Here is a 22,411-nt window from a genome sequence, read left to right on the forward strand (position 1 = left end):
TATACTGGACACAGTGACGGCAAAGTATAAGCGACGATAAATCGCTGGCTTTCTTTGCAGTGCTTATTTGGTCACATTTCACATTGCACAACTTCATACTCGTTATCGCTCCATAACGCATGCACCGAGTGGGAATGACATGACAGCCAAGTAGACAGGCCACAAAGTTTCATGGCATCACTGCAAGTATCATCTTGCGGAGCCCACCGACGGTTTCAACCTTTTCGACATCACTGATGTCCTATTGTAGAGCAATGAAGCTGCATGAGGCAATGGCGGGAATCCTGATTTTTCGGATGTGCAATGCCCAGCTGATGCAAAATCACGGTCTGGAAAGCTCTTGAAAGCGCCCCAAGGCTCTGGGATGAGCGCGGGCAATTGCGGGGCATCTCAGGGTCTGGGCCTTGTGTCCAGCTGAAGCCCCTCGTGCCCCTCCAGTATGACATCATAAGCTGCTTGCTTGGAGTGTATTCCCAAACGCAATAGTCACTAGAATTGCGAACTTCATGTGAATCATGCCCACAAATTGTGACAAAGAGTTCAATTGCGTAATAACCCAACGCTACTGCCTGGTTTCCCCTGAGACAAGCGCTCCAAAATGATATCATCGAATGCCAAGGTGATTAGGTAACAAAGGCTGGATCTATTGTGTCTCTGCGGCTGTATGCTTGCATATAAACATATCCTCGCCCCTCCAACCTTTCACCCACTTCCTATCTGCACACTCAACAAAGCTTTACAAAAGATAACACAAACCAGCATCTACACATAACTTCACTCCTACCTAACGCTATCTACAACAATCATCACAATGTCTTCCAATGACAATACCTCCACTCTCAAGTCGTATGTCGACTCTGCTGTCGGCGCCGCCCAGAATGTCCTCGGCAACTTGACAGGAAGCACTGGCGACCAGGTTCAAGGCCAGGCCAAGCAAGACAAGGCCCAAGCTGAGAACGACGCATCGCATGCCACTTTGAAAGGACCAGGTTTCACAGCATCCTCTGCTGGTGTTAGCAAGGACGACCCCGACCGCGCTGCCGGTAGCTGGAACCAGACTGCTGGCTCTGCCAAGGAGACCCTGGGTGGACTTGTTGGATCTCAAGTAAGCATGATCCTCGTAGCCACTGCAATTGGTACTTATCGGTATACTAATAATTGGGTAGAGTCTCAAGCAATCCGGCCGTGAACAGAACCTTGAAGGCCAACAACAAGAGGCCAAGGGTCAGATCAATGATTACACCAAGGGCGTTGGTGACCGTGTCACTGGCACTGTCGGCGCTGCCGTCTCCGGTTTGACTGGCAACACTGGTGCCCAGAAAGAGTATGAGGCCCAGCACGCTACCGGCAAGACAAGCCAGCGTGGCGCAGAGCACGATATTTTGAAGCAGGCCGATGCTAAGGGTGAGCTTCGATAAATGCTGTCTCGATTTTGAGACCACTACGAGTTTGTGGAGAATTGCTCGGACGAAACAAAATATGATACCCACCAAGGCAACGAGGTCTGCGTAAATTTAGTACGGATGCTCTCTAAGTTGCTTAATAAGTAGTAATTATACTTCATCTAGGAGACTTTTGTCGTTTCACGTGTTATATTGTCTTGAACGCCAGGTTTTTCTTCGATGATTATGTCGCCACCACAGATTAGATTGGATGTCAGAGATGAGCCCGGAGATATGAATTTGGGCTACGAAATTTTCTTGTTCAAGTAAGAGTATGAGATGATTGGGTTTGGTCGCGATACGGTGACCTGATCCTCGTCTTAAGCCACCATTCCCAATACCACGTCAACGCACACAAAGTCCACGACATCCCAGCGCAAGCCGTAGAGTCGGGTTCTACTCGCTTCTGAAGGTTGCTGCCGCTCCAGTCAGTAAAGCCGCCGGTGCAAATAGTGTTGAAAATGGCTCTAATCATGGCTCTGGGCACAGTTATGGACAGGGCGGTGGACATGGCATGGCGGTGGGCATGGTACCGGACAAGGTAGCGGACACGCGTGCCCTGGTGCTTTTGATTCACTGAACTCTCTCCTGAATTCCATGGATATCTCCATGGCCACAAACGGTAATCAACATGGCGTCTATATGGCTTCAGGGACATGTGCTCTTCCAACTTTCCGAGGTTCACACCGGACCTTGGAGATGTGGCCACAATATTCATCGGCGCGTGGGAGTGAATAGAATACGCAATTCATCAACTGAAAGGCCGTTGAGGCAAACAGCGTTAACTAGGCTCTTGGCTCTTGGTTTGAGAAAGAAAAGAAGCATAATCTTACCTACTTATTGATGTTGTGATTTGAAATCGTGAGTACCTGATTGTTCAAAATAAACATATTTCCTACTGGTTCGCTTTGGGTAGATGCCTACGATTCTTTCTAACAAAATTTTAATTCTTTTCAATTTTCCATATTAGTTCCCTCGAGCAATTCGATTTCAATACAAGTTTCTGACCGAAGTCTTTCATGTTTAACGGAAGTTAGTAGTCCAGTTCCTTCTGTTAGATCTGCGCTTGTTCATGGCATGGCACCTGTGCCGGCATTTCTTTTCTTCGTAAAAGAGAATAGGAGAAGTCGGCTTCTACTTGATTAATCACTACAACACATCATACAATACAACGGTTGCCTGTTTTGGCACGATGGAAAGACTTACTGTGCTTAGAAGATCTCGTAATAACCGTTAATAATTTACATTGGGCCGGTGGAATGCATGGCTTTTTTGTGCATCGTACCAGCAGCCGTTTTGGATGTTCCCAGTTTGGATTCCATACGAGCTGAAGGCTTCCAAGCTACAACACAGTATCATCGTCTTCCCGCAATATGGCTTTTGGCGTAGATGAGTTGATTTGCGCAGCCAGCCAAATTACTGTTGCAGAACTTCTGTGTAGGATGTCAATGTTTACCCAGACAGCTCAACATACTACCAGATCCGTGCCATATGTACGTCATGGAAACTACAAACTGTGTGGGGCACAAAAAATCCATGAGCATATGCTGTGTATCTAACAGAAGACACAGGTAAGGGAGTACCTGTACGTGATATACATCCATAGACCTTCTATCATTCCAGAACGCAATACCAAATTGGGGCAAGTCAGTCCGAGTCCTCGTCATCCGTGCCAAGCCACTCATTAGTATCGGTCGTTTCAACATAATCGTCACTTTCCCCAATATCCGACAAATCATCTCGTAGGGAACGGCCTATAGGGCCATTGATGGCTGATCTTGAAGGGCTTGTGGTGACAGATGTAGCTCGAGTGCGGCGTGTTCTCAACTTGGACTCCCGCCGCTCTTTAGGTGATGGGGGTGTTCTGCTAGTGCTTGAGTCGCCGCCTGGATTCCGTCCTGACCGCTTTGTCTGAGCGTGCTTCGTTGTTCTCTTTAACAGGTCGGCCGATTTCTTTGCTTGGGTTTTGTCTGATTGAGCAGTCGCTCCTCCAGCGTCACGATTACGTTCCTGTCGCAAGCTTTGGGTGTATTTCTCTGTCTTTCTCAACAACCTCGCCTCTTTTCCTGCCCGGGTTTCATGGTTATAGGATGTTCTTTGCTTCTTCCTATCTTTCCTGACGTCGAGCTGAGCACCACCCCAAGCCTTCAATGTGTTATCGACATTAGTCACTGTTTGACTGCGTGCAATGTCACGGTTTGTGCCCTTTTTGAGTAGGTTGTCATAGTCCGTGTGGCAATGCCTGATATGAGCTCTGACTGCCAGTCTCGCCTTGTCCTCGATATCTATCTTCGAGGTTCTTCCCACTCGCCCACTGCCTTTCTGCATTGCCCGTGCCACAATCGTTGGGATTTCGCCGTCTGGCGCTTTCGGAGTCAGTTTCTTGACTGCCTCACGAAATGTGCGCTCCAGGCCATGGTCTCTTTTCTGTACGGCGCTGGCACGATCCTGTCGAGTTAAGGCCTCTGAAGCGAGCACAACCGCGTAGACATCGCGCGGTACGCGGATGCCGACAGCGCGCTTGTTCTTATCAACGACGGCGAAGATGGTCTGGCCGGCTGCTTGTGTTTGTTTCCTACAGTTGCCAGTGACATAAACATTGCCTTTGGGCACAAAGACATAACCTTTTGGCATAGGTGTGCTTCGCCTGACCACGGGCTCACGAGCAACTGTTGACGGCATTTTGTTGACTTGTGGTAGGCGAGTTACTGAGCTTCTGTAAAATTTCTCTCGTACGCGACCATAAAGAACAACTTCCAGCTACTGCTAGACAGGCAAGGCAACGAAACCCAAAGGTTTGATGCAAATCGAAGTCGATAGCCAAGACGGATAAAATGTTCATACCACTGCCCTCCAGTGGCGGCGGCACAGCGGAACAACTTTTATACTTCAGAGGAAGTTGCACTGATTAAAAGCATTAAGGCAGCAACAATAAAATGCAAGTTGTCGTGTCATTCTTTGATAAGCTCGGAGGCAAACAGAATCGTTCCATTGTCCCCAGATTGAGGACAATACTTGTTTTGACTACAATCCGCAATAAAGCAGAAAAAGTACATGCAAACCGGTTTGGAGAGTGTTTATTGCTTGAACTGTTTGAATAGTCAGGGGCCCAGCCACTGTGGCTGAGAAACGTTTGGATTGCAGCGCCAAGTGGACAGGAGTGCAACGGCCCGTTGAGTTCCAGCTGCATCTCTATCCACTATTTGTGTGGCATTGTTTGAATCAATGACTGCTTACAAAAACATCTCAGCTCTTTCCAACCGCCCGTGGAAGATTTATTTAACGCCATGATGTACGTCCCTCGAGTACGGTAGGAGAGAATTAAATGCTGTAAATGAGTTGCAATATCCGACTTTCTCGCAATCGCACGGCTCAATGCAGCAAACAGAGAATCGCGGCATCTGTCAAGATGACTGCACTGTCTTTGCGGATTCAAGCTGTTCACGGAATCTTGCTCGGCTTATGTTGAGAATGCCCATCGGGACACGAACAGTCAAGGGCTACTACTACTCAGTCAGCATCACTGTCGCAGCATGTTTTCGTTCGCAATTTAGAACGACCGGGCGATATTCAGCCAGGACAGCTTTAAAAGCAAATCGGAGTTTGACCGATTCGGAGTTCGCTTGCATCCGAGATGTGAGCACTAATCTCTAGCGTATACACACTAAACTTGCAAGGGTACCAATGTCGCGATACGGCGCAGCGTCGACCCTTGTATGCAATTCGGAGTGATTGATTCCCACGCAATTCTTGATCGGAGTTGACAAACATTTCCCTTACCTCTGTTCCAACAGTCTTTCGTCAGTGACACCCGTTACAGCTGAGTTTGACAGTATGAATAATTCATCATGAATGCTACACAATTGCATTACTGAAACCCCCCTCCATCCGCTGCTCCCAGCTCAGCTCCGAAGCCTCCAATTCCGAAAAAGCATTCCGCCACGATTCATATACAGCACCCCTTGTGTGGATTGCTGTTCAAGATGGCGTACAACCAACAAGACATGATGGCCGTACCAGCCCCATCAACTATGCCAATCAATCATGTAGGAAAATATAGGCGCAATGGAAAGTTGCAATCTTGTGAACCATGTCGGAAGTCGAAGCTCAAGTGCGACCGTAAGTGCTCCATGTTTCCCTTCTAGGTAACCATAATGCAACGCACCGGGCCCGCCTAGTAATACTTACTCCGACTCAGATACTGTTCCTACTTGTGGCCGGTGCATCAAGCGACGATGTGCTGATCAATGTATATACCATCCTAATCCACTAACACAACCGGTCAGTACATTCATGGTTTGTCACTTTCTAGTCTTATTATTCACTTCATTCACCAACATGTATCTCATTTTCTCTGTGATGATGAGTCAAGGCTGCTCTTGTATCTGATATGAAAGTCTTTTCCCGTCATCTACAATCGCAGATCAGCCATGCTGTGTCTCACGACCCCGTCTTTTAAGATCAGAACTAGAAACGATAAACCGGCAGCTCATGGATTTATTACTATTCGTCCCAGCCAGCTCCGTCCGGAATCTTGGCTGATAATTCGCCGACAGAACCGTGCACCACGCCAGTCGTCAAAGAGACCCTTACCTACACCCTCGGGGTCAACCAGTGGGATTAGTTCACAGAGTATTATCCCACATGCTGAAAACACTAGAACGCATCGTAACGATGCCTTTTCTTTCAATAATATCCAGTATCCTCTTGACTCATCTACACACAGTCAACGTGCAGGTTCTGCTCCTCCAGATCTACCACCATATCCGCCATATCGCGTAGATGGTGAGCCAGCCATCAAGAGGGAGCGGACATATCGTGGCGATAATACTGCCAGGTCAATCTTCAAGGAGAATTTTGAGAACTTGGGCATCCTTGCCACCGAGGAGGAGCCCATCGATGAGCCCAGCACTAGTATTGGCGCCGACTTGATCGCGCAGGGCGCTCGTTCCTTGGCGTTCCTGAAGGACCGATATGTCGTGAATGATTTCATTGACAGATGGTTCACCGGCTGCGAAGGTGCCGATGACATATCAATCGAGGGTGTCCTCAAAGCTTGGCTAAGAGGCTTATGGCTCTGTCATGGAGAAACATTAGAGCGACAAGACCCGGACCAGTTACTTCGGCTCTCAGAACTTCTTTGGACTAATACGAAGAAACCTCTCGAGTATGATGGCAACACGTCTATCCTAGAATGGGCAGATCGTGCAACGGGACCCAATATTCGATGGGAAGTGATTGGGACTATCGCGGCAACCATCGGTATATGCGTGAAATACGTCGATCCGACAATCGAGCTTTTCAAAATTCACAAGATCGATCGTAACGCATTAGCCAAGCAAGTCAATATTGTCTCCAATGCCTGTGTAAAGTATACTCAGAAATGCGGAGTATTCGACGACCTCTACGTCTGGCTCCTGAACGAAAACTGGACCTGTTCAGTACTTGTTCAGGGGCTCAATAAATACGAGAGCTACAAGCAAGGAGGAGAGGTCATTTCGACCATCGTTTATTTGAAATGGCATTTGGAAATCGAGGCCAATGCCAAAATCCCGTTCTTCCTTGCGGAGCTACGCAAGAGAGCACGAGCATGCGCATTCTGCGCCGAAATTGGCGGCGCTTCTTTCCACGGCCGTCCACCACGTCTTCAATACCACTACTGGAATATGGAACCGCCACTTGATTTGTCGGACAAGGAACTCATGCTAGACAGAGCTGAACTTGAGCCTGTCCTGAGGCAATTGGACAAGAATGGGTTTGGCACAGCTGAAATCATTAGTCGTGGTACCTGGTACCGGACCTGGGTGAGTTTTTGTATGAGGAGGGCAGATATCCTCGACCTTTCACTACGTGCGTACACGGACGAAGAATTACTGCGGCTAGCCGAAGAAATCGAGCGAAAAACAGAAGAGCACTGGCAAAACCTTCCCACCATCATTCGGGATGCAAGACATCAGAGAATTAACCCCGCCCACAGCTCTTTAAAGCAACTATACTTGACCATCCTACGCCAAGGCACCCGAAGCAACGAGCTCCTTCTTCAAAGAGTGCTCATCAGACGGAAACTTGCTACACCTGAGAGAATGATTCGAATTGCCCAGGCCGCGCTGAAGGACGTTCTCGAAGCCCAGACGAATGCAGAAATGGCTTCAAACTACCAGCTAGATCTCACAGCCTTAATTGTTGTGCATGGTCTCAGGGCCGCCGCGATCATCGCATCAGAGCTGTTCAAGCAAGAGCAGCTGCCAGTCTATCCTATAGAGCCGCTCTTACCCCGTAGCCAGACGATCCGAGACCTCTCTGTTTTCGAGGACAGGCTGGCTAATGTGGACCCAAGTGATGGTCTGTACGAAATGAGCCAGTCCGGACGAAACATGCTCAGTTTTGTGCTGGACAAGATCCTTGATCATAAAGGCGACCACCCTGTTTCTGCATCTCAACAATGTCCGAACCCCGAAAGTCATGAGCAGTCTCAGCAGCAACAAATAGGGTATGGGCAGATGGAAGTCGATATGGTTGGCAACTCGGGTGTGCAGTATGTGCCGTATATGGGCAATATGATCCAACCGGAGTTTACTTTCGAACCGCCGGAATATTTGATGGTAGCTGATGATAATGCCATGACGATGCAATGGCTTGATAGTGTGGATTGGGAACGGCAGGGACCACCAATGGGATTTCTCTGATGCGACTATGTCGTACATTATCATTACAATTTACACTGATGTCTCACACGACACTCAGAATAGACAAGACGTGTCCTGTTTCAAGTTGCATTTGCTCTATGACAAGGAATTGTAGAGACGCCGATCTTCAGATAGTGCCAATGGATGAATTCTTACATGGATTAATTATTTAGTAGACGTCAACCGGCTTGGGGGGGGGGGGGGCGGACGGAGACGGCTTTTAGCGCAATCTTGGCAATTGTTCGATATTCGAGCTAATCAGCGTTGGGGATTCTTCCGGTCATTAAGTCGTGCTGCATGTACCTAATGTCATATATATCGTCACCTTTACAACCATACTCAATAACTTTACTCATACACTTCCAGACACCTCTAATGGGTTCTCTGAATGCTTTCAGTAGCCCGTGGAGGCAAAAGCTCTGCGCACCCCACACATATGTTGATGAACTTCCAGAATACCGCACGCAATCTCAAGTAGACTCCTTGATCACAACATCACATCCGCATTCCTTCGAACTTGGAACCGGGGCCTCGATCTATACCAACACGATTCTTCCTGCAATCCTCAAGGCACGGTTTGAGGTTATCTTAGTCACCTGCTTCTGGGCACCATCATCCACGCTTACGGCGTTGAAAGACGCGCTAGAGCAGCTTGCGAGGCGACGCGCTCAGCTCATGAAGGAAAGCGGGCCGGATGCTGATGTCGCCCAGCCGCTGCGCGTGCGCATATGCTTCTCCTCGAGATCTCTATTTCAGAAGCTGTTTCACACGACCTCCAAAGAAGGGTATGTCTATCCACCGGGGAAATGGCCGACTCAACTTGGACTGCCACATCCGGATGTGTTGAGGGCGGGCGCGATTGAGCTTCAGGTCAAGAGTCTGTTCTTCTTGCCCTTCAGTGTGATGCACCCGAAGTTTGTCATTGTCGATCGTCAGAGAGCCTGGTTGCCAAGCTGCAATGTGAGCTGGGAAGCGTGGCTTGAAGGTTGTGTGGAGATCACTGGCGATGCTGTTAATGGGCTTTTGGCATTTTATCGAGACACCTGGGACCGAAGTCTTGATATAACCAGCCGCGCCGCAGAGCAGGCCTTCAGCCAACCAAGTATTGTACCAATCAACAGGCCCCGGGCAGTATCTATTGGTCTAACTTCTATCCAAAGCCCGGCCAGACGGATTGCTGCGATTGAGGGCAAAGCAACGCCAACCGTGTTACTGCCATCCTCACATCATCGAAACCCATGTTATCGGCCTTTGCCCTGGTCCGAGCATCCAGCGCCTCCATCGACACCACTGAATAGTGCGATTGTTATGCTTCTGGACATGGCTGAACAGTACATTTATATGCAGACACCAAATCTAACAAGCGCTGTTGTTATAGATGGAATTCTCGGTGCAGTGCAACGTGGGGTGGAAGTAACCATAGTGACAAGCAAGGGAATGATGTTGCTAGAGCAGATTGTCACAGCTGGAACGACGACGTCAATCTGCATTCGATCGCTAATCGGGCGCTATAACCAGCTCGTCAAGAGCACATCAAATTCTCGACCAGCGGGCAGCGCGGCGAGCTCTGAGCCCATGATTGATCTTGAGGCTGGAATTCGAAAGATTGGACGCCTCAGAATCTCATACTTTCATGCTGATGATCAAAACCAGAGACAAGGTGCAGCGGAGGAGCCAGTTCAATCTCATCTGAAGCTCAGTATAATTGACAAACAGTACACAGTATTGGGGTCTGGGAATATGGATCGTGCAAGCTGGTTCACCAGTCAGGAACTTGGCATATTATTCCACTCATCTGAGTTCGCCACGGTGGTGAGCGAGACTGTCAGAGATGGGTTAAAAGGCAGGGCAGATGTTGTCTTTGATTCGCATAGAATGGTATAATGATGGCTGATAAGATGAACTTCTTTTATTCAATTCGTTAGGGCAAGAGAAGAAGAACTCCCCTCCCCCAAAGAAAAACAGTCATCTTCATTTTTACTACTCACATTGTGTGTGCAAATACCCAGTGGCCGTGGCTGTGAGGGTAGTAGCATCACGAGTTGTTGCGCTGCAAAGGAAAAGTCCTCGTCTAACCATGTAAACTACTGGCTACGTATATTCCTCTAGCGCACAGATCATCAGACTAGCAGTCAGGTGATCAAGACAATGGCGTCTCGCAGCAGCATACGATTGGGCCGGTCACTCGACCGACAACCGGCCCTGTTCTTTGGCACCACTGTGCCATCCAGTGGAACTTCGCTAAAACGATGGATGAATAGACGCACCCAAGACTTCCCAATGCGGGTGATGAAAGCCGCAGCTACGGATTGGACTGAACGTGCATAATTGGTTCATCGACCCATTGCCGAGGAAGTGGCGCATTCAGTTCACAGATAGTTAGTACGAGTAATTCCTTTTTAACCTTGGTGAACTTCCAATGATATAATGCAGAATAGCCTCCGAGATCACCAAGGCGGCATATGCTTGAATGAAAAGTTAGGAGCACAACACGGGATAAGATAGGGTGAGACAGTCAAACCTTTTCAGTTCAAAGCATACCCATATGAGACTCGTGTAAATTTTTGTATCGATGACTTGCCGAGCTTTTGGAACCAGATGATGTGGATATAAGCGACAAGGTTAATGGCAGAACGGCATGGCCAAAACGTTTTGGCAACTTTTGTTCCCCGCCCTCATGGTAGCGACTTCGCGGGGTGGAGGTTCACGAAGCAATGCAGACGCGAGTTGCCCTACGATCTGATATGACGCAGATATATGCATGGCCGTGGACAACTGTTTGCCACAAAAGCACTCAGCACTCGCACATGGCAATCTGCGAGGTAATGCACGTCCAATGCACGTCTTTACATATCGGGACAGGTAAATTTGACTGAAAAGCCAATTCTTTGACCATGGTAAACACCGCTTGGCGCTAGACTCAGCGCGAAGCCTGCGTGGCCAGCCCCCCACTCAGATAGAAACCCTTGATCGACTTCAACTTGGCGACGCAGTCAAGCATTGGCACATGTAATTGTTCTTGGGAAGCCTTGAAATCTCAGTTCTTCGTCTGCTCTACCACTCTCTTGTCCTCACACGCTTGTTTCCTTGGATCTTTCGCTTGCAGCTTGTCGCTCATGGAATTTGTGGTCGAATTCTTCTCTTTGCTTTTGAAGTCCCTACATTGATCAATCCACATTTTTCAGTACGCAAGTCGATCTAATATCTAGACTGCCGCCAAGACTGGCAGCATACGGTCACGAGATGGCTTCTAGTGGTGTTGATTATGTCAACTCGCCCACGCATGGTTTTTCTCACGATAAAGATGGCGACGATCCAGAGAAATATACCGCGGCTCGATCGCCTAGCAGTCACGAATCTCTGCATACCGGTCAGATTGATCAAACTCACCGAAAGCTCAAGTCGCGCCATATTCAGCTAATTGGCATTGGAGGCACCATCGGAACGGCTTTATACGTTCAAATTGGCAAGAGCTTGATCGCAGGAGGACCCGCCAATCTGTTTCTCGCTTTCACGCTATGGTGCACTGTCATCTTGGCTGTCACTATCAGCATGGCTGAGATGGTGACTTACCTTCCCATCTCATCACCGTTCATTCGATTCGCTGGTCGATGGATCGATGAGTCCATCGGATTTGCAACAGGATGGAACTTCTTCATCTTCGAAGCAGCCTTGGTGCCGTTCGAAGTGACGGCTTGTAATCTCATTATTCACTTCTGGAGTGATGCAGTACCTGTTGGAGGTGTTATTGCTATTATTGTGTTTCTCTATGGCCTGATAAACATCTTGGCCGTGAAGTGGTACGGCGAGACTGAATTCTGGGCAGCACTGGGCAAGATGTTGCTCATCGTCGGACTCATCGTCTTCACGTTCATCGTAATGGTTGGAGGTAATCCGGCACACGATCACTTTGGTTTTCGATACTGGTACGAGCCAGGTGCATTCGCAACGTATTATCATACAGGAGATCTTGGCCGGTTTATGGGATTCATGCAGTGCCTGATTGCCGCTTCGTTCACAATTGCCGGACCTGATTATGTTTCCATGGCAGCTGGTGAGGCTGAGAACCCAAGAAAAGTAATGCCCCGGGCTTTCAATGCCGTTTTCTATCGTCTTACATCCTTCTTCATGCTAGGGTCGTTGTGCGTTGGCATCTTGGTGCCATACAATGACCAGACGTTGAAGGATGCGTTCACCAATGGCGAACCTGGCGCTGCCGCTTCGCCCTACGTGGTGGCGATGAATCGTCTGGGTATACCAGTCCTGCCTCATATTATCAACGCGATGGTGCTGACTGCAGCCTTTTCGGCCGGAAACAGCTAGTGAGTCTCGCCAATTCAAGATTTTGAGCATATCCGAGATGAAATACTGACCTACCACAATAGCGTCTATTGTGCTTCCCGATCTCTGTTTGGTCTCGCGCTTGAGGGAAAGGCCCCCAAGTTTCTCACGATTTGTCTCAAGAACGGTGTGCCTATATACAGTGTCATCATTGTGCTGCTAATCTCGCTGCTATCATTTTTACAAGTCAGCTCGAACACTGCCACGGTCTTGAGCTGGTTCGTATCACTGATCACTGCGTCACAGCTGATTAACTACTGTGTGGTATGTGTGACCTATATTTGCTTCTATCGGGCTTTGAAAGCCCAAGGTATCGACCGAAAGACACTTCCATACATGGGAAAACTGCAACCCTATGCGGCTTGGTACGCTTGCGTGATGACGTTCGTTATGGCGTTCATGAACGGCTATACCATCTTCCTCCCGGGCAACTGGGATATCAGCAGCTTTCTCTTCAGGTAAGCACAGCATGTGATTGGAGGCCTAGTCCGTGAATAAGACTGACTTTTAATAGTTACATGATGATCTTTCTTTTCCCCGTTTTGTTTCTTGTGTGGAAGGTCATTCACAGAACCAGGTTTCATAAGCCTGCCAAAGTTGATCTTCAACAAGATCTGGCCGGCATTGAGGAGTACACAAGAAACTATGTGCCAGAGAAATCAACGTAAGTCAAAATGGATATCAAAATGGTGTAGAACCTTGTGCTTACTATATCTAGAAACTTTTACGATAGAATCCTAGATTTTCTCTTTGGATAAAGATGACAGCGTTCGGTACCGGTAGGCCGTACTGCGGTCTTGAAGTAGATATAATACACGAGAATACATGAATACACAAAATATTCGCGGGTCAACATCTTCAATGCAAAGAGACTTCCGAGGTTCTGCTCCCCTCCCGAAGTTGGCAATGTAAGTATCTCGTTAGCGCCATAGTCATTGCCAGGTTTCTGAAATCTCGCATGCTTGCTCATGACTTACAAGTCGTCTCCTTGTTGTGCATGACGATTATAACTTTCGCTTCACAATCATACTACCAAACTCCGGCTGGGATGCGACCAGGCCATTTGGTTTGGCAGTGCACCACGGCCGATATCTGTACTAGACTAGATATGAACTTGCTGTAGAAGCTTGATTCAGCAATTGAAAAGCGGCAACACATATAACATCGATTGTGTCACTGCTTCCAAGTCGTTACGCACTTAACAAGTGGTATAAATACTTTTTCGTCACGCGTAATTGTACGGGAGGTCTTGCTTCAAAAGCTGATAGGAGTGGTGCATAATTGTGCTCTACCACCAACGGGCGGGACCATGTTACTTAAATATATTTGCACGATACGATTTGTCATATTTTATGAAAGACAGGTGGTCTAAGCCGTACTAATTGATTTAAAAGCATCGTGTTTGTATTTTAATAAAAGAAACTTAGTAGTTCAGGGTATCATTCTCAATGCAGTGCGTGCGTCAACGTCCCCGACAATTAGAAGTTGAGCAAAACCAGGGAATATCCTAACTCCCATATTTATGAATTGTCATCGCCCGAAATAAAATACATCCTTCAAGGATATGTAGAAAGCAATTCCGATACTATCGGGCTTCGCACAGTAATCGTGGGGTGCGTAGGGCAACCGGTTTGTGACGGAGTCATGTGGAAGTAGGGTCATCTAAACACGACTGGTTCTAGAGCCCCAGTTGCGACGTCGGTACTGACGTCTTTCGTGGTCGCGAACCCAGATGATGCCGATGACGGCCGAGACGAGCCAGCAGATGGCGGACAGGAAAGAGAAAGCGATGACAGCCTTCCACTTGCCGCACTGGTCATCACCCCGGAAGGCGATGTTGTCCCAGTTGAAAGCGCCACCACAAGAGCCACCGAGCAACTAGAGATGGTGTCAATATACATCGTTCCTAACCGTAGCTGCCTGGAAGCATTGGCTTAACCATGTATAGATGAGACTTACGTTGACAATCAGGCCGAAAGCAATGAACCAGCAGATGGAGATGACAATGTCAACAGGCCAGTGGACGAAGCTGCCGGAGAACGGGAACAGCCAGATCAAAGCAAGGAACATGGCAAGAGCGGCAACGACTTCTGCGTAGATGAAACGGCCTTGGCTCCAGCTGTCCGAGTTGCGGACTGAGTGGAGATAGGCGCCGTTGAGGCCAGCGACAATGGCGGCGAAGACCAGCTCCGCCAGGCGGAGGATCATGGCGATGAGGTCCGTCAAGATCATTTTGACGGTATTATGTAAGCCCGTGTGACTTTTCGGTCAAGTATTAACGTTAGTTTGATAGCCCAAGAGAGAGACCCGTGGCTGCTTGATGTGTATGTTTGCGTATTATGATAATTGTTGTAGCAGTTCAAAACATCGCGGGTGGAGGGAAAGCATCACGAGTATTTATCGTCAATGATTCACAGTCAAAGCTATGTGCGACACTGACTCAATGAGAATGACGTTGATTGCGAAGTCTGGACCAACAGTCAACCAAGGCACGAGGCCTACTTTCTGTTTGCGGTTACTAACTCCTCTGCGCGTTTGCGCGTACGTGTCAGTGATTCGAAACCCGAGAGAGACCGGCATGCCAGACACATCAGCTTTGGTACCGATACCTTGGAATCACTTGGAACGATCTCAAGCACGGCCGTAGCCTGGCTCAGCCTACCACATACGCAGACTGAGAGAGAAAGTATTGTTACAAGGAACTAGGGGTGAAACGATTTGCTATGCAAGACAACTTGTTAGATGCCGATTCGCGAAGAAGCTCGTTCCTGCTGCAGAGGCCCGTTCGTCGCGTGAGGTCATACCACGAAAACAGGGTTCAAATCAAGGAGCTCACAGAGCCGACAGGGGCTTGATCTGGCCATTCAGCGAGCCTCTGTGCACTGAATAGGTAAGGTTCGGGCCCGCTAACTAGGCCCAAAGCTTGGCCCTGAGCCCTGTGAGGTCCAACTACCGGCACCAAATCATGCAGCGCTTGCAACAAATGTAACGGCACACCGGCAAAGAACACTTGTAACAAGGAATAAAGTTAGCTCGGCGCAAGGCTCTCGATAGGGAGATTTGGGACATTAAGAATGCTAACCTAATACCGTAGTATTAACGCTGTACTAGGCCTTGACATACTAACGAATCAAACAAGGTTTATGGCTAGAAAAGATCTGGGGCACTAGGCTGACACAACTTCGCTTGTGGCGGCACGGGAATGTGATGCACGAATACTTATTTATCCCCGGGGCACGGCAATGTTGGAAACAAGTTCCAGGTGGGCTAATAAGGTAATTCGTGAAAAACAAGGACGGATCAAGCAGGAGAGTCAAGCGCCTGTACGTGGCTATACAAAACCTGCAATTTCCGTAATGAAAATGACGACAACAAATGAACCTCTGACACGAACCCCAAATGTGGCTGTGATCGACCACTTGGTACTTACAATTTGGCTTTTCCCTACTGCTACAACTGTGACTGACGAGATTCCAAGAAATCGGGGCCTTGTACCAAATCTGAATTATCTCTCGAAGGCCAGGTCGATCAAACATAGCGGCACAGGACGGGTAAGCAAGGATCTTGAGAGGGAGGCCGACCTTGTTTGGGCTGTTTTGACATTATTTCACTTCACACGCAGCTTGGCCTATATTTTCTGGGCAGGGACGAATTAGATCTCGTTGTGAAACATAATTTCAGCCATTGACGCCGACTGGACAACCCTGATTCATGTCTGACTGTCAATAGATAAGCACTGGTTGACATAATGCACGTGGTTAGGCAAGGTATTACAAGCCGCTTTAATTATGCGAGACAACGAAGAAATCACACTGTTGAGATGCGGACGCAGAATTGTCTAAACCTCCAAAGCTCGACACGATGAATCTTACTATACTCACTGGTAGGCTTTTCGAACTATTGGCCTGAAGATTGCGATTCCGATTGGTACAGTAGTTGAGATGACGATCATCAATTCGATTTTTATTGAATGTAATTACAAAGCTTGCGTATGTAAAGTTCTGGTATTCCTATACCATGCATGATCAAGGGTATCAATCCGTATTCCAAAACATACGTACATAAAAGGACTCATAACTCGTCATCTTCATCATCATCTGAGATCCAGATCGAAGTTGTCAATTTTCCTCCAGTCATAGCAGGTACCTCTTCCTGCTTCGGCTTTACATCGTCATGGAAAGATGCTCTCGTGCTTTCCACCTTCGCCTCGGCCTTTACCACTGGGAAGACGGGATCTCCCTCGCCAATTGCTTTGGGCTCTTCTTTGACCGCTGCCTTTGCTTCCTTCTCCATCTCGTCCTTGACTTCTGCTTTTGGTTCTTCGTTAATCTCAGACTTGAGAAGACCCGACTGCCTGAGATGCTCAAGTCTCTTGTTGTAGAATAGTTCAAGTGTATTCCTGCGCTGCTCCTGCGTCATGCTCTCCACGGCCAATGCTAACTCAGTAGCATTAGGGAACCCGAACGTTGTTGCCATGGTACAGAACTGACGCTGCATGACTTCTTCGGGCGGATTGTATTGAAAGCTGAGGTTTCCAAGGTCAGCGACGTCGTCGAAGACATCGGGATCTTGGCTATTGAAGAAAATAGCTCTGGCGGTTGGGTTCATGTCTTGGCTAGCTTCGAGCTCTGCTCTACGAGAGATCTTGTCTTCCACCTTCGAGGAACCGACGACTTCGGAGTTTTCGTGTGTATATTCTACACCTGCAGACACAAGAATGGCTTGGACAGCGTCACTCTTGCGCTTCTTGGATTGCTTTGCTTCCGCACGGTCCTGCTCATCTTTTGTTAAGATGGACGCCAGCTGGCCAAGTCCACCATCACCGGCATCAGGGTCTTCTTCATTCTTTACTAAACCACTTTGGGAAGCATCCTCAATAGCTTGGTCCATGTCTACATCCATAAGGCTTACGCCAGCTCTAGCCTCAGCGATGTTCGTCTTGTTGACAATATCCCTGAGCCTGACCTGTTCCGGATGGTAGGACAAAAGGTTGTCAATGCCGAAGATCTCTCCTTTCCGGTCAGGTTGGTGCTGCACGCCTTTGAAATAGCGACGCTCATTTGAAGCTGTGTAACCGATGTTCGCTTGTTGTTGCTTGTAGATCTGTCTGGCATATGTAATCTCTTCGATTGTACCGACGGAAATGAGTCGATAGACTTCTACATCTCTGACCTGACCGATACGGTATGCACGATCTTGGGCTTGAAGATCATATGAAGGATTCCAATGCGGATCCATGATCACAACCTTGTTGGCCGAAGTGATGTTGAGACCGACACCTCCGGCTTTTGTCGAGATGAGAAATACAAATTGGTTTGGGTCCGAGTTGAAATCGTCAACCGTGTTCTGCCGCTCTTCATATGATAAAGATCCGTCCAAGTAGCTGACATTGAAGCTGGTATTGTTGAATAAGTGTTGTAGAATCCTCAGTAGCCGGACACTATGAGAGAACACTAGCACTTTGTCCCCGTTTGCATGCCAGTATTTCAACAACTTCTTCAGGACACCCCATTTCCCACAAAAGTCTGGATTAGCAAGATTCAGAAGAGAATCTCGCTGGCTATAGAGCTCTTTCCATCTGTCCGGCATAGCAGCCTTGAGATACCGTATGTCTCGATTGTGTTTATCAATGGTTTCGGAATGGGCCGGGATCAGCAACGTAAGGTGGCTTGAAAGCTTTTGCAGTGACATGACACACGGGAAAACAAGAGCCTTCCAGGTTTCGCCTTCTGGAGTCTCCTTGTAATGGCACCACCCCCGCTTGTTTCCGGATTCGCAATCACATTCATCGAACGCTTTCTTAACAAATTCCACCAGAGGAGCCCTGACAAAGTTTTGGTATGCCTCGCGCTGCAAATCCGACAACGGACAGAACACCACACGGTCGCGCTTCTTGGGTAACTGATGTGCGATGAGGCTTTTCATTCGCCGAAGGAAGAACCGCGGCAGGAGGTTCTCTACCAACTTTCGTGCCGTCTTTCTGGCTTTGCTCAACTGCTGAATCGTGGCGTCATGAGACTGTCCGATAGTGAGTGGAACACTGATAGTCTGCTTCCACTCAGTAATCGTCCCGAATAATCCAGGATTCGTCCAGTTAAGTATACACCACAGTTCTTCGTACTTGTTCTGTATTGCTGTCCCGGTGAGGCCGATACGGCATAGTGCATTGACGTCGTTCATGGCTCGGGTGACCTCAGCCGCAGGGTCCTTGAGACAATGGCATTCGTCGGCGACGACTACATCCCAAGTCACTCTATTTACAGCGTTGAGATTGTTCTTGTAGGTTGTATAGGTGGTAATCATGACTTCCAGACGGCCTGCTCTTGCCGCGGCCAAGGCATCGTCCTTGTTAGCTCCATGATAGAGATCAGTAACCCACCACCCCCAGCGATCCAGTTCCTGCTTCCAGTTCTGGATCAAAGAGCCCGGACAGACGACTAGTACCTTGGGATACCATCTATCGCTGGAATTCCGAAATTTCCTCATCCTTTTGGCGTCTCGCTGGTCTCCGGTCTTGCCGAACATCGCGGTCAAAAACGCTGCCACTTGCACAGTCTTTCCCAAACCCATGTCATCACCGAGTATTCCACCCTCTTGATAGATGAACAAACGATGGAGGAACTTCACACCTTCGACTTGATAGTCACGCAGGTACTGCGCGATTGAAGCAGGTATGATTCCGGCTGACTGCTCAAGAAAAATATCTTGATACTCGCGACTAGGCTTGATACCACTTCGCTCATCGAACTTGGGCTTTTCTTCAAGCTTGAAATTGCTCTCATCTTCAGAAAACTCAATTTCGTCGTACGTAGGAGGTAGCTTCAAACCCGCTAATTGGAGCCGCTCCCGGTCTTGGTTGAACTCCTTACGTCTCAACTTGAGGTAGTCAGGTAGAGCGTCCTCTGGCGTCCCATCATCCTCCGCAGAAGATGAAGGCTCGGCTTTCTTCCGGGCTAGAGATTTTGCACTTTTGCCTTTGAGCGCTTTCGGTGGTGGTCTCGCGGTAGCTTTTTCTTTACCATCACCTGCGACTGATTTGTCACTGGCTTTCCTCTTCTTGTTTGTTTCGTACGTCAAATCGACTTCATCGTCAGTCCACTCAACCTTCACAGCTGACGCTGTTTTGCGCTTCTTGGAGTGGCCGCCAAGCCTTGACGGAGAAGGTGGTGCATGGACGTCATCTGAGGATGCTGCACCCTCATCATGAGTGATGTTAAAACCCTTTGATTCTCGAGGTATCATGGTCACATTTCCCTGATAATCATGATTGCAAGGTGGTGTTCCCAGAGTGAGTGTGATGTAAGACTTATAAGAAGCCGCACCCCAACGCGCCTTTCTCTGGCAGCATGGTCGCGCAATCACGTGACATTCTTTGTAGAGAAGGACAATGTTTCGTTGTGGGGACATTAACGTAGAGCTGTCGCTGAACAGCTCAAACACTCAAACACCATGCAACAGCATTATCTATTAACAGCATAGCCGCCCGTTCAACAATACAATAAGTAACATTATTCCCTTCCACATTTGTGGAGCAAAATTCTATTTTAGGACGGCCAATTTGGGAACTCTAGGCAGACACTAAAGACAAACATAAAAGTTATCCTTATGCCCTCCTTTGCAATTTGAAGTGACAAATATTCCAACCTTGATGCATAATCCGCAAAACCAAGAAATTGCCGGATAAGCAACCAATCGCAATGATATTGCCAAAGACGGCAGAGTTTGCCGGACGATACTGTACGGGCAACCATAAGAGATTCTGCCCGTTTGAAGTGATCCAGCACTTGTCATCGCCAATTCCATAGCGAACCCTGTTATCAAAGGAAGTATCACAGGGTATTTGAGAACTTATGTTATCTATAACACGTATAGCGAACGGCCCTCGATCCGTTAAGAGCTGTGTGCCCATTGAGTAAAAGTGCAGATCTCGAACAACCCCGGTATTAAGCGACACCTGCTTCTCGCCTATAGCTAACCAAAAGATCACGGTCTCATCGTCTAACGCCCATGCCACCCGCTGGCCGTCTAGCGAGAACGCTACTGAATAGACCGGAACTAAATGTCCTTCGAGCGTTACCTCCTTTATATAATCAACGCAATCGTTGCCTTATCAATTTGTTGCGTTGCTACCAAGTCAGCATGGCACCAACCTCGCAGAATCTCAGCACGTGCTTCCCGGGGTATGATCTGTACTAAGACGAAATGGTCGACCCTTATCGCCGAAGAATTCGAGGCTCAAGTAACAAAGATGAGAGTAAGCCGAGCTCTTGCATTGATCAGATAGAACAAAAGGATGGTAAGGCGAGTTACAGGGGGGGGGGGGGACAATAAGCTACGCAATTTTTATAGCTATATGTTTCCCGAGTTTCGATCGTATCACTTTGTATTCGTCGATGCTTCGGGGTGTGACAATCGTGCTAATATTCGCCGACATGGTTGGGCACCAAAGGGAATATCGCCCGTTCAAACGACTCCGTTTCATCTTGACTGAACGCATCAGATCTTGCCGGCGTACACAATGGATGGCATAGTCCATGTAAAGGTTTTTCGAGGGTCAACTAATAGTTCCGTGTTTGAGAACTTAAAATGTGATTTATTGCCCTTGTGTGGTAATGGCCCAAGCCAAATTCGGTTCTAATCATGGACAATGCACAGTTCCATCAACCACATAAAATAGACCAGCTTTGTGGAGAAGCCGCCGTCAAAAGTGCTGTTTCTACCGCCCTACTCACCCGACTTGAACCCGATCGAAGAGTTCTTCGCTGAACTAAAGACCTTTAATAGACTTTTACTCGATCTGATTTGGCATTGGCCCAAGATTATTTAGAGCTTGCGTCCTGTGATCTGCATCAGCCGTGGCTCATTCTCTCAGCTAGGCGCAATTTCAATCATGATGCATCCTAAGGGCATCTGGCTGCGTAGGTTACCTTTGTGGCCAAATCTTTTTTATACTTCTCACGAGTCAATGCCCTTGGTCCTGGGCAATTTCGAGTAACACAAGTACTATAAACAGTTTACTCGAGTGGCCGTCCCGATGCCTAAGCCATCACCAGACGCGAAAAATGCAGCTGATGAACCAGTCTCTGGACACAGATTGAAATGGACCACAGCATCATACTTGTTGGTTGAGCTAAGATCCGTTTGCTGGCAGAGATCGTTATGTTTTGCGGCCGGACACCAATCATGCACGTGGACAACAATATCTGTTGAATTTATGAGCTGCTGTTGACCATTTGTTTCTGCGTGGATGTGCCAGCAAGTTCCGCACGCCCAACCTGGTTCGGTATCTGTACGGCTGCCCCATAGGTTCTGAGAAACGCCTGCTGTGTAGCCCTACGCAAAATCAAGTCTCAGCTGGGATCCGAAGTTGAAGGGGAGAGGAATCGTAGATTGCTCTGGAATCAAGGGAAAGACTACCGGACGTACTGAGACAGAAGACCCACAGGTATAGGTGCAATTGCCGGCAGGCACACCGAAACTTGCGTTGAACGACTTTCCGATCGGAACAGTACTGTTGCTTGGCTGAGAATCGTCAGTCATCCGTGAATCAGAGGCGTGTCGCTGCCTCTCTGTTCCGTACACAACGCCGACCACGATGCCTATCACAACTAAGCTCGCGAAAGCCGACTCAATATACACGCGCCGCTTCTTCAGTCCTTCGAGCCACCGCCTTCTGGGTCTGTCAACTCCAGCGTACCGTTCTGGTGCTGGGACAGATGCGTCTGGTACGTATGCGGACTGAATACCATTTGGCGAGTACGGACGAACAACGAACTTGTCCCGTGCGTTGATAGGTGTTTCTGAGCGATCTGCACCAACCACTTCTAAATCGCTAGAAGACGGGTTCGATAGACCTCCGGTCATCTCATAGCTGTGAGCTGGTGGCGGAGTTCGCAGTCTCGTTTTGGGCTCGTGTTCCTCTGTCAATCGAGTATACCTTGA

At 48.3% G+C, this 22,411-nt stretch overlaps 8 protein-coding genes across 8 annotated transcripts; 4 read left to right on the forward strand and 4 right to left on the reverse strand.

Annotated features, from left to right (window-relative positions):
• Positions 1 to 508: 508 nt before the first annotated feature.
• BKA67DRAFT_560541 (uncharacterized protein) lies at positions 509 to 1,572 on the forward strand. Its single transcript, XM_046102465.1, has 2 exons — positions 509 to 1,105; positions 1,167 to 1,572. Exons 1-2 carry the CDS (start codon positions 812 to 814, stop codon positions 1,416 to 1,418), a joined length of 546 nt encoding a protein of 181 aa, XP_045959653.1. The 5' UTR covers positions 509 to 811; the 3' UTR covers positions 1,419 to 1,572.
• Positions 1,573 to 2,649: 1,077 nt separating this feature from the next.
• BKA67DRAFT_235344 (uncharacterized protein) lies at positions 2,650 to 4,396 on the reverse strand. The gene has a single exon (XM_046095655.1). It carries the CDS (start codon positions 4,122 to 4,124, stop codon positions 3,090 to 3,092), a length of 1,035 nt encoding a protein of 344 aa, XP_045959654.1. The 5' UTR covers positions 4,125 to 4,396; the 3' UTR covers positions 2,650 to 3,089.
• A 1,136-nt stretch (positions 4,397 to 5,532) lies between these two features.
• On the forward strand, positions 5,533 to 8,128 carry BKA67DRAFT_534317 (uncharacterized protein; the record flags this gene model as incomplete). The annotated part of the gene is made up of 2 exons (XM_046099846.1): positions 5,533 to 5,561; positions 5,959 to 8,128. 2 exons carry the CDS (start codon positions 5,533 to 5,535, stop codon positions 8,126 to 8,128), a joined length of 2,199 nt encoding a protein of 732 aa, XP_045959655.1.
• Positions 8,129 to 8,414: 286 nt separating this feature from the next.
• BKA67DRAFT_560545 (uncharacterized protein) lies at positions 8,415 to 10,092 on the forward strand. Its single transcript, XM_046102466.1, has one exon. The coding sequence runs from the start codon at positions 8,426 to 8,428 to the stop codon at positions 10,010 to 10,012; it is 1,587 nt and encodes a 528-aa protein (XP_045959656.1). The 5' UTR covers positions 8,415 to 8,425; the 3' UTR covers positions 10,013 to 10,092.
• A 1,279-nt stretch (positions 10,093 to 11,371) lies between these two features.
• BKA67DRAFT_515033 (putative general amino acid permease) lies at positions 11,372 to 13,137 on the forward strand (the record flags this gene model as incomplete). The annotated part of the gene is made up of 3 exons (XM_046097693.1): positions 11,372 to 12,450; positions 12,514 to 12,927; positions 12,984 to 13,137. The coding sequence occupies 3 exons, from the start codon at positions 11,372 to 11,374 to the stop codon at positions 13,135 to 13,137; spliced, it is 1,647 nt and encodes a 548-aa protein (XP_045959657.1).
• A 994-nt stretch (positions 13,138 to 14,131) lies between these two features.
• On the reverse strand, positions 14,132 to 14,701 carry BKA67DRAFT_657336 (marvel domain-containing protein; the record flags this gene model as incomplete). The annotated part of the gene is made up of 2 exons (XM_046107096.1): positions 14,132 to 14,347; positions 14,429 to 14,701. 2 exons carry the CDS (start codon positions 14,699 to 14,701, stop codon positions 14,132 to 14,134), a joined length of 489 nt encoding a protein of 162 aa, XP_045959658.1.
• A 1,652-nt stretch (positions 14,702 to 16,353) lies between these two features.
• On the reverse strand, positions 16,354 to 19,864 carry BKA67DRAFT_560558 (P-loop containing nucleoside triphosphate hydrolase protein). The gene has a single exon (XM_046102467.1). The coding sequence runs from the start codon at positions 19,709 to 19,711 to the stop codon at positions 16,541 to 16,543; it is 3,171 nt and encodes a 1,056-aa protein (XP_045959659.1). The 5' UTR covers positions 19,712 to 19,864; the 3' UTR covers positions 16,354 to 16,540.
• A 1,608-nt stretch (positions 19,865 to 21,472) lies between these two features.
• On the reverse strand, positions 21,473 to 22,333 carry BKA67DRAFT_534322 (uncharacterized protein; the record flags this gene model as incomplete). Its single annotated transcript, XM_046099847.1, has 2 exons — positions 21,473 to 21,802; positions 21,896 to 22,333. The coding sequence occupies 2 exons, from the start codon at positions 22,331 to 22,333 to the stop codon at positions 21,473 to 21,475; spliced, it is 768 nt and encodes a 255-aa protein (XP_045959660.1).
• Between the last annotated feature and the right edge of the window lie 78 nt (positions 22,334 to 22,411).

Source organism: Truncatella angustata, assembly GCF_020726525.1.
Source record: "Truncatella angustata strain MPI-SDFR-AT-0073 chromosome Unknown BKA67scaffold_3, whole genome shotgun sequence".
In the NCBI taxonomy this organism is placed as follows: domain Eukaryota; kingdom Fungi; phylum Ascomycota; class Sordariomycetes; order Amphisphaeriales; family Sporocadaceae; genus Truncatella; species Truncatella angustata.